Source organism: Mobula hypostoma, chromosome 1, assembly GCF_963921235.1.
Source record: "Mobula hypostoma chromosome 1, sMobHyp1.1, whole genome shotgun sequence".
In the NCBI taxonomy this organism is placed as follows: Eukaryota; Metazoa; Chordata; class Chondrichthyes; order Myliobatiformes; family Myliobatidae; genus Mobula; species Mobula hypostoma.
Window position 1 is genome coordinate 210,019,705 of NC_086097.1, and position 14,451 is coordinate 210,034,155.

General features: G+C 40.2%; 1 protein-coding gene across 4 annotated transcripts in view; it reads left to right on the top strand.

Annotated features, from left to right (window-relative positions):
• The window catches only part of tgs1 (trimethylguanosine synthase 1), a 50,453-nt gene extending 38,335 nt beyond the window's left edge, over window positions 1-12,118 (top strand). For 3 of the 4 annotated variants that reach the window (XM_063063759.1, XM_063063767.1, XM_063063786.1), the window contains exon 13: window positions 11,979-12,118. In XM_063063759.1, coding sequence (XP_062919829.1) covers window positions 11,979-12,089 — 111 coding nt within the window. In that variant the 3' untranslated portion in view covers window positions 12,090-12,118. Of the gene's footprint in view, window positions 1-7,935; window positions 8,075-11,978 lie in introns of those variants that run through there. The other variant, XM_063063776.1, reaches the window with a different exon arrangement.
• Window positions 12,119-14,451: the final 2,333 nt, after the last annotated feature.

The following is a 14,451-nucleotide window of genomic DNA, read 5'->3' on the forward strand; positions in this document are numbered from 1 at the left end:
CCCACACAGTGGAATTTGCTTTTATATAATATAATTTTGAAATCTGTTAATATAATTGTGAAATTCCCTGTAATTAGTTATGCGTTAATGAACATAATCCAAACATTTTCTAAATAGTAAACATACCACAATTTTTACTTTGAAACATTTAAGATCTTCAATGTATTTACATTGCAAATGTTTTAAGTTACAACACTGTTACAAATTGTAACAATAAACATGGAAGTCAGTAACTCATTGTTAATAAATCACCAGCCCGATGAGCACCAATACTGTTTAAAGTGCTGTGTAGTTTTCAGGATGTGTAAAAACTTCCCATTCAAAGCAATGCTTGGTCTGCGCAGCTGTTTTAAAGAAAATAATGGAGGGAACATTGCTCAGTATCTGACATTAAAAATGAACCACAGTACCAGGTGATTAAAATTTTGTGGATTAATAACTAACTATCTCTTGCTCTGTTGCACATGACTAACTTGTTTTGTCCTTGGGTTTCATGTGATTTAAACTCATTTTAGGAAATGTCTGCATACTTCAAAAAGTTAGTAGTTGTGTTTTGATGAGTTGGATGATCAGCCATGATCATACTGAATGGCAGTGCAGGCTTGAAGGGCCGAATGGCCTACTCCTGCACCTGTTTTCTGTGATCTTCGGTTTTGTAGACACTCAGTTGTGATTTTTGAACAGCGTAAGTCTAAACTATATTATTCAATAAACTATTCGAGCTGAAAGAATAGAGCTATTGCTTCCAACACAAATGGCACCACGGTAGCATAGCGGTTACTGTTATTTCTGTAAGGAGTCTCTGTACATCCTCCCTGCGGAATGCATGGGTTTTCTCCAGGCCCTCTGGTTTCCTCAAGCAGTCCAAAGATAAACCAGGTAGGTTAGTTGGTCATTGTAAAAGTGTCCCATGATTAGATTAGGTTTAATTTGGGGATGTCAGGAGTTGCTGGGTGGTGCAGCCTGAAGGGCTCATTCTGTGCTGCATCTCAAAATTAATTTAGAAAAATCAAGCTGTTTTTCATTGTGCAGTGAACACATTTATATAAAATAAAACAAAAAATATTGGAAATACTCAGCAAGCCATATAGCATCCTTAGAGAGGGGAGTGTTAATCAGTTTGCTGACTTTTTCATAAATTTGTAATAACATTAAAATAACATACCTTAATTTTATCCAGGTATAGATTTTGTTTTATACTTTCCTCTTGGTGTAAATGCAATTACTCAGTGTTGGAAATTTGAAGTTTAAAGGAGTTTCAGAAAAAAGTTTTAGTTTCAATAAATCTGACTTTTTGCAGAAACTAAATACTGTAGGAGGAACTTATTGGTATGCATGTCTATTTTTTAATTAATCATCTAAAAAAAACAGTTGCAGCTGAAATGTTGTTGTAACATTTTCACTGATAATAATAATTGTCTGACTTCCTATCACAAATCCGGAATAAACATACTCTCTACATTTACATTATATTTCCACCAGATGGCATTTGTACCACACTGACAAGTAGATTAAATGTGTATTATTTTATTTTAATTTTTGTTTAGTAATACAGTGCGGAGTGGACCTTTCCAGAAACGAGCACCTGGGGAAGAGAAACACGCATCCCATGGGGAGGGTGTACAGAGACTCCTTACGGAATGGTGCCGGAATTGAGCTCTGTACTCTGGAACGTCCCAAGCTGTAATAGTGTCGCGCTAACGGCTATGCCACCATGGCGCCAAATTACTATCAACTTCATGGTCAGGTTATTGGTGTTTCTTGTGATGACTGCATTAGAGTCAGAAGAACACCTGAAAAGGTTCATGAGGAATAAAAGGCTTTCTGGTTGGTTTTCAAGTGGTCTAGGTCCAGAGGCGTAACAATATAACAATGAAAGATGCGGGAAATGGTATTGTTTGAACTGTTGTATAATCAGGGCTATAAATATAGCAAAAAATCAAATTGAAAGCTAAATGCTGGAAATCTGAAATTTTAAAAAGACACGTGGCAGACTGGCATCATCTGTGGAAAAAGAAACGGATAACACTTAGTGTCTGAAACTTATGTCAGAACTCATCTGCTGAGTGTTTTCAGCATTTCCTGATTTCACTTTGTATAGAAAATCTTCTTTCTTTTCACATTCTAACCTTGTTGATAAATAATTATTCCACTATCCTTTCTGACTATTTTCTACCAAACCAATGTGTATAGGTAGTTATGTGCTGGGAGATAAATTTCTTTGAACAACCAATATTCCCTGATCTTCATCATGTACCAAGTATTAATCTAACATTATTTTTGGTTCAGTGGGTTGATTTAACAATTACACGAGGAAATCTGCAGGTGCTGGAATTTCAAGCAACACACATAAAAGTTGCTGGTGAACGCAGCAGGCCAAGCAGCATCTCTAGGAAGAGGTACAGTCGACATTTCAGGCTGAGACCCTTCGTCAGGACTAACTGAAAGAAGAGCTAGTAAAAGATTTGAAAGTGGGAGGGGGAGGGGGAGATCCGAAATGATAGGAAAAGACAGGAATCAGAATCCTTTATTATCGCCAAGTATGTGGACACATACAGGGAATTTGATGCCGGTTTCCCTGAGCTCTCGCTGTACAGAATCAAAAAGCAAACAAAACAATAGTGCAAATAATCGTGAACTATATACAATGAGGTATACCTGTGTATGTACAGGTGGACTTGGTTTATAATAGACTAAAATTCAAGTGTTCATAAGACTGATGGCATATGGAAAGAAACTGCTCTTGTACCTATTTGTCCTGGCATACAGTGATCTAAAGTGCCTACCAGAAGGAAGGAGTTGGAACAGGTGATGTCCAGGGTGTGATGGGTCTACAATGATGCTGCTTGCTCACTTCCTGACTGTAGATGCATATAAGTTCTGGATTGAGGGCAGCTTCACACCAATAATCCTTTCCACAGCCCTGACGGTTCTTTGGAGTCTATTTTTGTCTTGTTTGGTAGCTGATCCAAACCAGACGGGGGGGGAGGTGGGGGAGGGAGGGATGGACCCGTGTGGGTCCCAGCTATGCCTGCCTTTTTGTTGGCTTTGTAGAACAATCCATGTTCCAAACCTATTCTGGTATCTGTCCCCCACTTTTCCTTCACTACATCAACGAACGACTGCATTGGCGCTGCTTCCTGCACACATGCTGAGCTCATTGGCTTCATTAACTTTGCCTCCACCTTTCACCCTGCCCTCAAGTTTACCTGGTCCATTTCCGACACCTCCCTCCCCTTTCTAGATCTTTCTGTCTCTTTCTCTGGGGACAGCTTATCTGTTGATGTCTACTATAAGCCTACTGACTCTCACAGCTGGACTATTCCTCTTCTCACCCTGTCTCTTGCAAAAATGCCATCCCCGTCTCGCAATTCCTCCGTCTCCGCCGCATCTGCTCTCAGGATGAGGCTTTTCATTCCAGAACGAAGGAGATGTCCTTTTTTTTAAAGAAAGGGGCTTCCCTTCCTCCACCATCAACTCTGCTCTCAAACGCATCTTCCCCCATTTCACACACATCTACTCTCACTCCATCCTCCCGCCACCCCACTAGGAATAGGGTTCCCCTTGTCCTCACCTACCACCCCACCAGCCTCCGGGTCCAACATATAATTCTCCGTAACTTCCGCCACCTCCAACGGGATCCCACCACCAAGCATATCTTTCCCTCCCCCCCCTCTGCTTTCCGCAGGGATCGCTCCCTACACGACTCCCTTGTCCATTCGTCCCCTCCATCCCTCCCCGCCGATCTCCCTCCTGGCACTTATCCTTGTAAGCGGAACAAGTGCTACACATGCCCTTACATTTCCTCCCTCACTACCATTCAGGGCCCCAGACAGTCCTTCCAGGTGAGGCGACACTTCACCTGTGAGTCGGCTGGGGTGATACACTGCGTCCGGTGCTCCCGATGCGGCCTTCCATATATTGGCGAAACTCGATGCAGACTGGGAGATCATTTCGCTGAATACCTACGCTCTGTCCGCCAGAGAAAGGAGGATCTCCCAATGGCCACACATTTTAATTCCACGTCCCATTCCCATTCTGATATGTCTATCCACGGCCTCCTCTACTGTCAAGATGAAGCCACACTCAGGTTGGAGGAACAACACCTTGTATTCCGTCTGGGTCGCCTGCAACCTGATGGCATGGATATTGACTTCTCAAACTTCCGCTAATGCCCTACCTCCCCCTCGTACCCCATCCGTTATGTATTCATTTATATACACACATTCTTTTTCTCTCTCTCCTTTTTCTCCCTCTGTTCCTCTCACCCATCCTCTGGGTTTCCCCTCTCCCCCTTTTCTTTCTCCCTGGGCCTCCTGTCCCATGATCCTCTCATATCTCTTTTGCCAATCACCTGTCCAGCTCTTGGCTCCATCCCTCCCCCTCCTGTCTTCTCCTATCATTTCGGATCTCCCCCTCCCCATCCCACTTTCAAATCTCTTACTAGCTCTTCTTTCAGTTAGTCCTGACGAAGGGTCTCGGCCCAAAACGTCGACTGTATCTCTTCCTAGAGATGCTGCCAGGCCTGCTGCGTTCACCAGCAACTTTGATGTGTGTTGATTTAACAATTATCTGTGTTTGAACTTCATTTCGTTAATAATAAGTTTCGGCTTTTCTCTGATTACGTGGACATTGAACCTAACTTTAAAGTGAGGTTTTCTGGTGTTTAATTATCAAGTTTTCTTCATTTAGAAGTGCATAGCAGATTTTGTATGTAGTACTTTTGTCTGCACACTTTAAATTTGGCTAAATGCTTACTTTTCTTTAGGAATTAGATTGACACTAAACCAGTATAATTTCAGAGCAATTATCTGCCTCTGATATTATCAAAAAAAAATTCTTTCAAATTGAAGGGAAGTCACAGCCCTTCGCTGTTATTGTTCATTTGCTGCAGTAACCAATTATCTATTTCCGGTTTAGAATCTAATTCACAGAGCAGCCTGAGGACTTGCCCTATCAAATGTTTAAAATACTAAGTGAAATCTAACTGTTCTATTGAGGATACGTTTTAAAAGTTATTCCCTTTTTGCCCTACCTCACCCAAAACTTGTATTTATTTTGTATTGCCTTCTGTTTGTTTTTGCTTTTTTAATCATTATTGCAGTACGTGCTGCCCCCAGCAGAAATTGAACAATTCACAATTGTAGCAGATTTGGCAATTCTTTAGCTTAGTTGAAGTATGGTTTTAAATTGCGGTGTGATAATGTTGTTTAATTCCATTTGGAATTGACTTGTGGGAAGCAGCATTCTTCCTCTGTTGCTTATGGAACTGCAGAACATATTTGGGGGCATTAGAGGACTTGAACGTGTTAGAGTAATTTTCCTCTTCTGTTGCTAGAGCTGGAGATTTTGGCATGGCCCATTAACCTATCTTTAGTATTGAAGTATTTGTGCAATTCATTGCGAGATTATATGCATTGATGTTGTAATTGTGCAGTCTACGCTGGGCATAAAATTGTGTAACTTGTATTCAAACTCTATACACATTATACATCTGTAGAGTATTAACTGTCATTATTTAGAAGCCAAAAAAAGACATTGGTATATTGAGTTTTGAGGAAAATTAGGGTGGATAAGTCCCCGGGACCTGACCAAGTCTCTCCTCAGACCTTGTGGGAGGCTAGTGCAAAAATTGTAGGGGCCCTGGCAGAGGTGTTTAAATGTTCTTAGCCACAGGTGAGGTGCCAGATGACTGGAGAAGAGCTAATATTGTTCCATTATTCAAGAAGGGCTCTAAGAATAAGCAGGTATTCTAAGGGACTGGATGTATTAGTGTTTGGATAGATATGGCCTGATAATGTTTTGTCAGCATGGCTTTGTGCATGGAAGGTCATGTGTAACTAGCGTTTTTTCCCCAGCAGGTTTTGAGGAAAGATGATGGAGCTTGCCAGGAACTTTAGAGAAAAAGCAGTGGATGCTTCCATGGATTTTACCAAGACCTTTGAGAATATCCCATATGAAGGAGCAGATCATAAAGATTCAGTCACTTGGTATTCACAACGAGATAGTAAATTGAGTTTCCGGGAAAAGCTAGAGTGGTAGTAGATGGTTGACTCTTTGACTGGAGGTCTGTGACTGGTGGTGTGCCACAGGGATTGATGTTGGGTCCGTTGACATTTGTCATCTAAAACAATGATCCTGTATGATACTGGGGTTAAATAGATCAGCAGATTTGCAAATGATTGGGGGCGTAGTGCACAGCTAGGAAGGTTATCAAAGCTTGCAGCAGGGTCTAGACCAGTTGGAGAAATGCACTGAGAAGTGGCAGATGGAATTTAATGCAGACAAGTGTGAAGTGTCATGGTTAAATATTTGCTCAAATATATAACAATTTATCTTGTACATAGTCTATATTCCTTCTGCTACTGTTTACTTAGCAGAAAACAGACTAAAAAACCTTTTGTATGAGGTTCAGATTATTGTAATTTTGTTTTTGCAGAGAATTATTACCTTTCAAATTGCTTATACAGTTGTATCCTGCTTACTCAGCACCAATTACTGATATCAAAGAACAATGCGGAAAGAATGGTTTATCCTAAACTTGCTGACATTCCATGTCATTCCCAGGCATCTGATCTAGATCTTGCCAAAAGTGAAGAATCCATGTTTCAAGTTGATACTTTTAAATTTTTTTGTTAAACATCATCCCTTCCACATGCAGTGGTGCTAGAAAGTTTGTGAAAAATTTTTCTCTATTTCTGCATAAATATGACCTAAAATGTGATCAGATCTTCATGCAAGTCCTAAACTAGCTAAAGAGAACCTAATTAAATAAATAACACAAAAACATTATACTTATTCATTTATTTATTGAGAAAAATGATCCAATATTACACGTATTTGAACCTTTGCTTTCAGAAACTGGTGTGACCCCCTTGAACAGCATTAACGTCAACCGTTAATCAACTGCTAACTGTTAATCAGTCCTGCATATCGGCTTGGAGGAATTATAGACTATTCCTCCTTACAAAACTGCTTCAACTCTAGGATGTTGGTGGGCTTCCTTGCGTGAACTGCTTGCTTCAGGTCCTTCCACAACATTTCTGTAGGATTAAGGCCAAATTTTCTTCTTTTTAAGCCTTCTGTTGCTGATTTACTCTTGTCTTTCAGATCATTGTCTTGTTGCATTATCCACCTTCTATTAAGCTTCAGGTGACGGTCTGCAACCCTGACATTCTCCTGTAAAATGTCTTGGTACAATTTTGAATTCATTGTTCCCTCAATATTTGCAAGCTGTCCAGGCCCTGAAGCAACAAAGCAGCCCCAGACAATGATGCTCCTTCCACCATGCTTCACAGTTGGGATGAGGTTTTGGTGTTGGTGTGCAGTACCGTTTTCCTCCAAACATAGCAATGTGCATCTCTGCCTAAAAGTTTAACTTTTGTCTCATCTGGCCACAGAATATGGCCCCAGAAGCGTTGTGGAATGCCCTGGTGGTCTTTTGCAAACTTGAGATGTGCAGCAATTTATTTATTTTTCTTTTTTATATATTTTTTGGGAGAGCGATGGTTTCCTCTGTGGTGTCTTCATGAACACCATTCTTGTTCAGTGTTTTTGTTATAGTGGAGACATAAACAGAGACGTTAGCAAGTTCTAGAGATATTTTGCAGGTCTTTGCTGTTACCCTTAGGTTCTTTCACCTCCTTCAGCATTGCACATTGTGCTCTTGGTGTGATCTTTGCAGGATGCCTATGCCTCGGGAGAGTAGCAACAGTACTGAGTTTCCTCCATTTGCAGGCAGTTTCTCTTACTGTGGACTGATGAACACTCAGGCCTTTTGAAATGCTTTTGTAGCTTTTTCCAGCTTCATGCATCTCTACAGTTCTTCTTCTGTGGTCCTCAAAGTTGCTTTGATCAAGGCATGGAGCATATAAACAGATCTTTCTTAAGAAGAGCAGACTGTCAGTAACTTGACTTTATGTGTCTTTTTTATAGGGCAGGGCACCTCTACAACCCACACCTCCAATCCATTTTCATTGAATGGAATACTGGACTCCAAAAAGCTTTTGTAGAAGGCATTACCCCAGTGGTTCACACACTTTTTCCAACAAATACATGTAATATTGGATTATTTTTCTCAATAAATGAACAAGTGTAATGTTTCTGTGTTATTTATTTAACTGAGTTCTCTTTATCTAGTTTTATGCTAGCGTGAAGGTCTGATCACATTTTGGGTCATATTGTGCAGAATTAGAGAAAATTCTACAGGGTTCAAACTTTCTAGCACTACTGTAGATCAAAGTTAAAATAATTGACTTAATCAGCACTGAAAGAGATCATGACACTGCCAGCTCTTTGAATGAGCTGAGCAAGTAGTCCTGCTCTCTCGCTCTTTTCCCACAACTGTAATGATTTGTAAATTTTGTATTTGTAATCAATTACCATTTGAAAGTTACTATTAATCCTTGTTCTATGGCTATTTCAACTGACATTCAACTATGGAGCCCTTCAACATGGACTTGAACTTCTGCCCAGGCTCTTCATTTACTTACCTGGCATCTAACTGCCCTATCCCTGTCCCTAAACCGGAACCTGACCCCTTAACTCCCTGCACTGTCCCCAAAACCAACCCTACAAACCTAAACAAAAACAGCTAAGTCTGTGCCATGAGGTTCTTCTGTGGATTGAACGTTGGCATCCAAGCTCCCTTTTTTTTCCCCATCTAGTGGTTATATCTTGTCTGTGCACAAACTATGTCTACTTAAAAATCCTTCCATTACTCATTATTTAACATGTCATGGATTTTTTTTTTGTTGAAAACATTTGGATCTTCTTGCTTGCACTTTTTTTTCTCTAATGCACAGTGAAGTATTTAAAGGTCGTGTCAGTTTTGCTGGTTTTTACACGCACAGAAAGAGGAAGTCCTGGGTAAATATAGCATTTAACACTTGCATAATTCTCAATGGGACATGAAAAATGTGAAAAATATTTTTGTGCATTTTTGTTTGTTTATTGATGAAGGAAGCTAATTTAGTTTGATTAAATTCTCAGGTTTTTGTATTTGCTTTTTTTTCTTTGTTCACCTGAAATCTAGATGTGAGCAGCATGATATACTTGTTTATTTTCATTGTTATATTGCTACTGAATCTGCTTTCATTTTTACCATTGGCGTTGGTATGGAAACAATCAGCATGCTAGTGGATCTAAATGCATATAATTGCATTTATTCATTTTTAAGAAGTGGCTCCAGTGGTTCTGTATGCTTAGGAAGGCACATCCATCATTAAGGACCCTCTCCGTCCAGGACATGCCCTGTTAATACCACCATCAGAGAGGAGGTATAGGTGCCTGGAGGTGGATATGCAATATTTTAGGAACACCTTCCTCTCTACTGTCAGATTTCTCAGTAGTCCATAAACGTTACGTCACTAGTCCTCTTTTGCACTATATTTATTTTTTATATTGTAACTTTGTTTTGCTCTGTACTGCTGCCACAAAATAACAAATTTCAGTGATAATAAATTTGATTCAGACTTTGGAACCATCCTGATAACTGTTGTTTCGACATGGTTATAAAATAAGAAAAGAAAGGCCATGGTGTAGTTAGCTTGCATACACTTGTGTGCTACATTTGATGTCATATTGTGTTGCTGGACTGTTGATTAATGTTGTACCTTGTGTACAGCAGTCTTCCGGCATATATTACATTAATTTACATGATTTCCCTCTAAATATTCAGCCCACGCCTAGTCATTCAAGGCAGAAATACTCCTTGGATCCACTCAACATGATTCATATCAAGCACAAGTAGTTCACACATTTTTATTAGAGATCTCATTCTCATCAGTTTTCATCCCCATTTTACCTAATCGTGTTCCCAGCCCAAAGTCTTAGTACACCCCTCCTCCTATGTAGGTTTCCTGTGGCCATAACAAACTTCCCATACTGTGAACAGGTGCGCTGTTATAAATTATACTAAAGGGCAGATGTCTAAAGTTAAAGTGTTTAATGGTTAGTCAGGCTGTTTTACAAGAAAGCTGGTTATCTGATTGCTATATGTCAGCAGTATGACAAATCATTGCAAAGTGATCTTCAGACAAAAAAAAGGTGGAAATCTGAAATGAAAATAAAAATTGCTATAAGTATTAAGCAGGTCCAGCAACAAGCATTGAAGTGAAAACAGAATTACCACTTCAGATTGACAAACATTATTCAGGGCTGATGAAAGTTTTCTGGTGGGGGTCAGCAGCTCTGAAAAGTACAACCTGCCTCCTTAGATGCTGTTGACTCATTTCCAAAATTTTGTTATCAATAATCTTATTCTTTTTGATAACTGTATTAGTTATTGTTTATTCTCACTACTTAACAAGATCATCTCTCACTGCTGCAGGAAGCCCAAGATTTTCCAATGTAATGCAACCATTGTTTTCCAAAATTCTGCATACGGGCAGAGAAAACTTTTTGGGATTAAGAATCAGAATTAGGTTTAATATTATTAGCATATGTCTTGAAATTTGTTGTTTTGCAGCAGTAGTGCAGTACAATACATTAAAAAAAATTACAATTTTATATAGAACAAAAAATGTTAGGTAGTGTACATTGTTAATTCAGAAATCTGATGGCAGGGAGTGTGGTGGGATGGGGAGAGGAAAAAGCAGTTCCAAAAATGTTGGGTGTGTGTTTTCAGACTCCTGTACCACCACCTTGATGGTAACAATGAGAAGAGGGCATGTCCTGGGTGATGGATGCCCCTTAATAACAGGTTACAGCCTTTTTTTTTAATATAAAAGTGTCACCTTTAGAAGATGTCCTTGATGCTGGGGAGGCTAATGCCCATGATTAAATGGAGTATGGCTCAGTAGAGCACAGTTAAAAGCTCTCACTTATTAATGCTAACCAAATCAGTGAGGGCTGCATTGTCGAACTTCAATAGAAAAATACTTTTATGCACACTTCACAATCCTTTACATTTCAGTTTTATTAGTTACATTGGTTCCATTTGTTTTCAGGGCAAAGATAAACAGAGTATTAACATTTCATGGTTCTCAAATAATACCAGAAAAATTGTATTCATTCCATCTTATGACACAGAAGGAGAACATCCCACCCGACAGTTCTGTCTTTGTGGCCCTGCAAATTATTTTTTTCCCCCTCACAAGCTAATCAACTCCTAGGTATCTTAATTTACACTAGATTGTAACTTACTGTAGCAATTAACTTCCCAGTTCAATAGCTATAACACAGATAGCACTCAACATCAGGATTGAACCTGGACCCCTGGACCTGTAAAGCAGCAGCTGCACCACAATGCTGCCAGGTAGCCCTTGCATATGCAGCTGTTCTCATCAGACTGCAGCAAAGTCAATGTTATGAATTGAAGAGATGACTGATAGCATCAATGGAAGATTCTTTTATTATCACATTTCTTAGTTCTGTTGTTCCTGATTTCACACAGCAGAGTGTCTATGGTACCTTTCTCAAATCTGTTTCCTTAAAAACACATGCAAGATTTTGTAACAGAGAACAAGATGGCATTTAATATCAAAAGCTACTTGGTTGAAAACTAGTGGTATATATTTCAAACCATGTGGATAAAAAGTGATCTGTTTGACAAAGATGTTTAAATAGGTGCAAGGTGGTTAGCAATATGCAGCCATGCCCCTTTGGGTTTTCTCCGGGTGCTCCAGTTTCTTCCCACATTCTGAAGACTACAGTAAGTAGGTTAGTTGGTCATATGGGTGTAATTGGGTGGCACTTGTATTCTGCTTATCATACAGAGATGAGGAATTTCTTTAGCCAGAGAGTGGGGAATTCGGAATTTTTTTGCCACAGGTAGTTGAGGCCAGGTCTTTATGTATATTTGAGGCAGAGGTTGATAGATTTTTAATTGGTCAGGGCATGAAGGGATACAGGGAAAAGGCAGGAGATTGTGGCTGAGAAGGAAAATGGATCAGCCATGATGAAATGGCAGAGCAGACTCGATGGGCCAACTGGCCTAATTCTGCTCCTGTATCTTATTCTCTTATTTATTATTACAGGTGGCATCCTTAGCTGGACCAGGAGGACGAGTGGAAATAGAACAGAATTTTCTCAATAACAAGCTGAAGACCATCACGGCATATTTTGGTGACTTAATCCGAGATGAATAGATCAAGATTGTGTGATCTGCTTCTTTTTTTAAAATAAAGTCTTTTTTTACTTAATGGTGTGTAGTATTCATTGCAGTCATCAACCCATACTCTCAAATTTTTTTTTAATTTTAGTCTTCACATATCATGGGTTAGGCTGACTGTTTAGTTATGATTGCTTTAACATAGAAAATAGGTGCAGGAGTAGGCCATTTGGCCCTTCGAGCCTGCACCACCATTCAGTATGATCATGGCTGATCATCCAACTCAGAACCCTGCACCAGCCTTCCCTCCATACCCCCTGATCCCTTTAGCCACAAGGGCCATATCTAACTCCCTCTTAAATATAGCCAATGAACTGGCCTCAACTGTTCCCTGTAGCAGAGAATTCCACAGATTCACCACTCTCTGTGTGAAGAAGTTTTTCCTCATCTCGGTCCTAAAAGGCTTCCCCTTTATCCTCAAACTGTGACCCCTTAAGTATTACCAGGGTCTAGCAATCACAAGAAAAACATTTAAAACACACATTGGCACCATTTGTTGGACATGGAGAGACCACTGCAAAGAAGTGCATCGCCATCTTACTGCAAGCCAACTTCCACATCACTCTGTTTGCTTTCTGGTCCTCCTGAGGGGATAGGAAATACAAAGGAGGCGGTAGACAGAGAACACCTGCATGAAGGCCAACCATGACTGCCTTCAACATAAAGAGGAAGTCTATTGGATACAGTATTGAGCTGCCCGTTCTGGTTTGTGTATTGTGGTTGTGCTCCACCTGCAGGGGTGCTGAAGGTCTCGCAAAACATTTCTGCTAGCTGCACCATTGTACTACCCTTACTGCATTTCGTTTGTGGTAATGTAGGGAAAGCAGTTTCAGAAGTAACCTTATGGACAACTGGATTTGCATTTGGAAAGGAAATATTTACATATATATACACATATGAGAAAAAATAGAATTTTCTTTTAGAAGCACTGGTGCAAATGATGACAGATTCTTGAATGGACCACTTGTATGATGAGATGGACTCTTGGCCTCACAGTCTCATTTTCCACCAGTGTTTAACTGCATTGCACCCTTTTGTTAAATTTACTCTGTTATTGCTTTACCTTATTCTATCTCAATGCACCATGTAATGATTTGATCTGTATAAACAGTACACAAGATCATCCTTTCACTCTACCTTGGTACATATGACAATACCAAAAACTCCGGTTTTACAAATCAAAGATACGAGAATTGACTTTAGCCAAAGCAAAACCTGCAATTTGACTGATGGTTAATTTAGTGAAGTATTTTATTTTAGTTTCTCTTATCTTCACTTATTCACAAAGTAGCAAGTCATCTTGGTAGATCCCGTCCTGCTTGTTTGTGATTCAGTCTGAAGATGATGCTCATTTCTAGATATTAAATATTGTTCGTCCATCGTTGAGTCGATGAAGACCTCGACACTATTATGATGGTGTCGAGACTAGCGCGTGATTTGGATTTAAGTGAGGGAGAGTTGCGCAGCGTCAGCCTCACTCTCTCGTCCCAATTCCCATCTGGATCCAGTGGCAAGACAGAGTCTAGACGGCTGGAGATGGGACTTGGCGCAGTGGATGACCAGGACGTCTTCCGTGTCTTGTCCTGCTCTACACGTTCCACGACGCTTGCAGAGACCGCCTTCTTGACCGTTGGACCTTCCATTGGTCTCGTCCGCTCAATCCGCCGGAGTCTGTCTGTACATGCTGGGATAGACAACTCCCTGTCACACCGAGGGTTTGAGACCCGTCGGTTACCCTCACCTGGTTTAGCCGGCTTGTCGAAGCCGTTGCCCGGGGTGTGGCCGCTGTCGCATGCAAACAGCTACGGGGAGCCACAGGTGAGAGCTGAGTGCCAGGTGGGGACCAAAGGTGGACAAGCCACCCTGAAAAGGACGCGACATGTTCCCCCACCAGAGGTGCTACCCCTCCCTGACACCCCATATACCCCAGATATTAAATAACCAATAGTAATTCACTGCAATATCTCCAATATGTCTCCAATAGTAAATTGCATCTTTAATGTAGTAAAATGCCTCAAAGCTTATCATAAATAATTTAACCCGTGAAAGGAAGATGAAATGACAGCTGGTCAAAGAGGTAGATATAATGCAGAATATTGATGGAAGGGAGGCAGCAAGAGTGAGTACTTGACTTGAACATCCAAACGGTGACAGCGGAACCAAATGCACGATGAACTAAGTAATTATGGCAAATGTTGAGGGTCATAAAGTTCTCAGATATAAAACAGAAGTCACTTGCCAAGTCCAGTAGCACCAACAGGAAGAGAAAAGGTGAATATTTGATGTGATTTTCAGTTTATCTTTTATAAATCAAGGAGCTAAATTGTATTACAGATTCT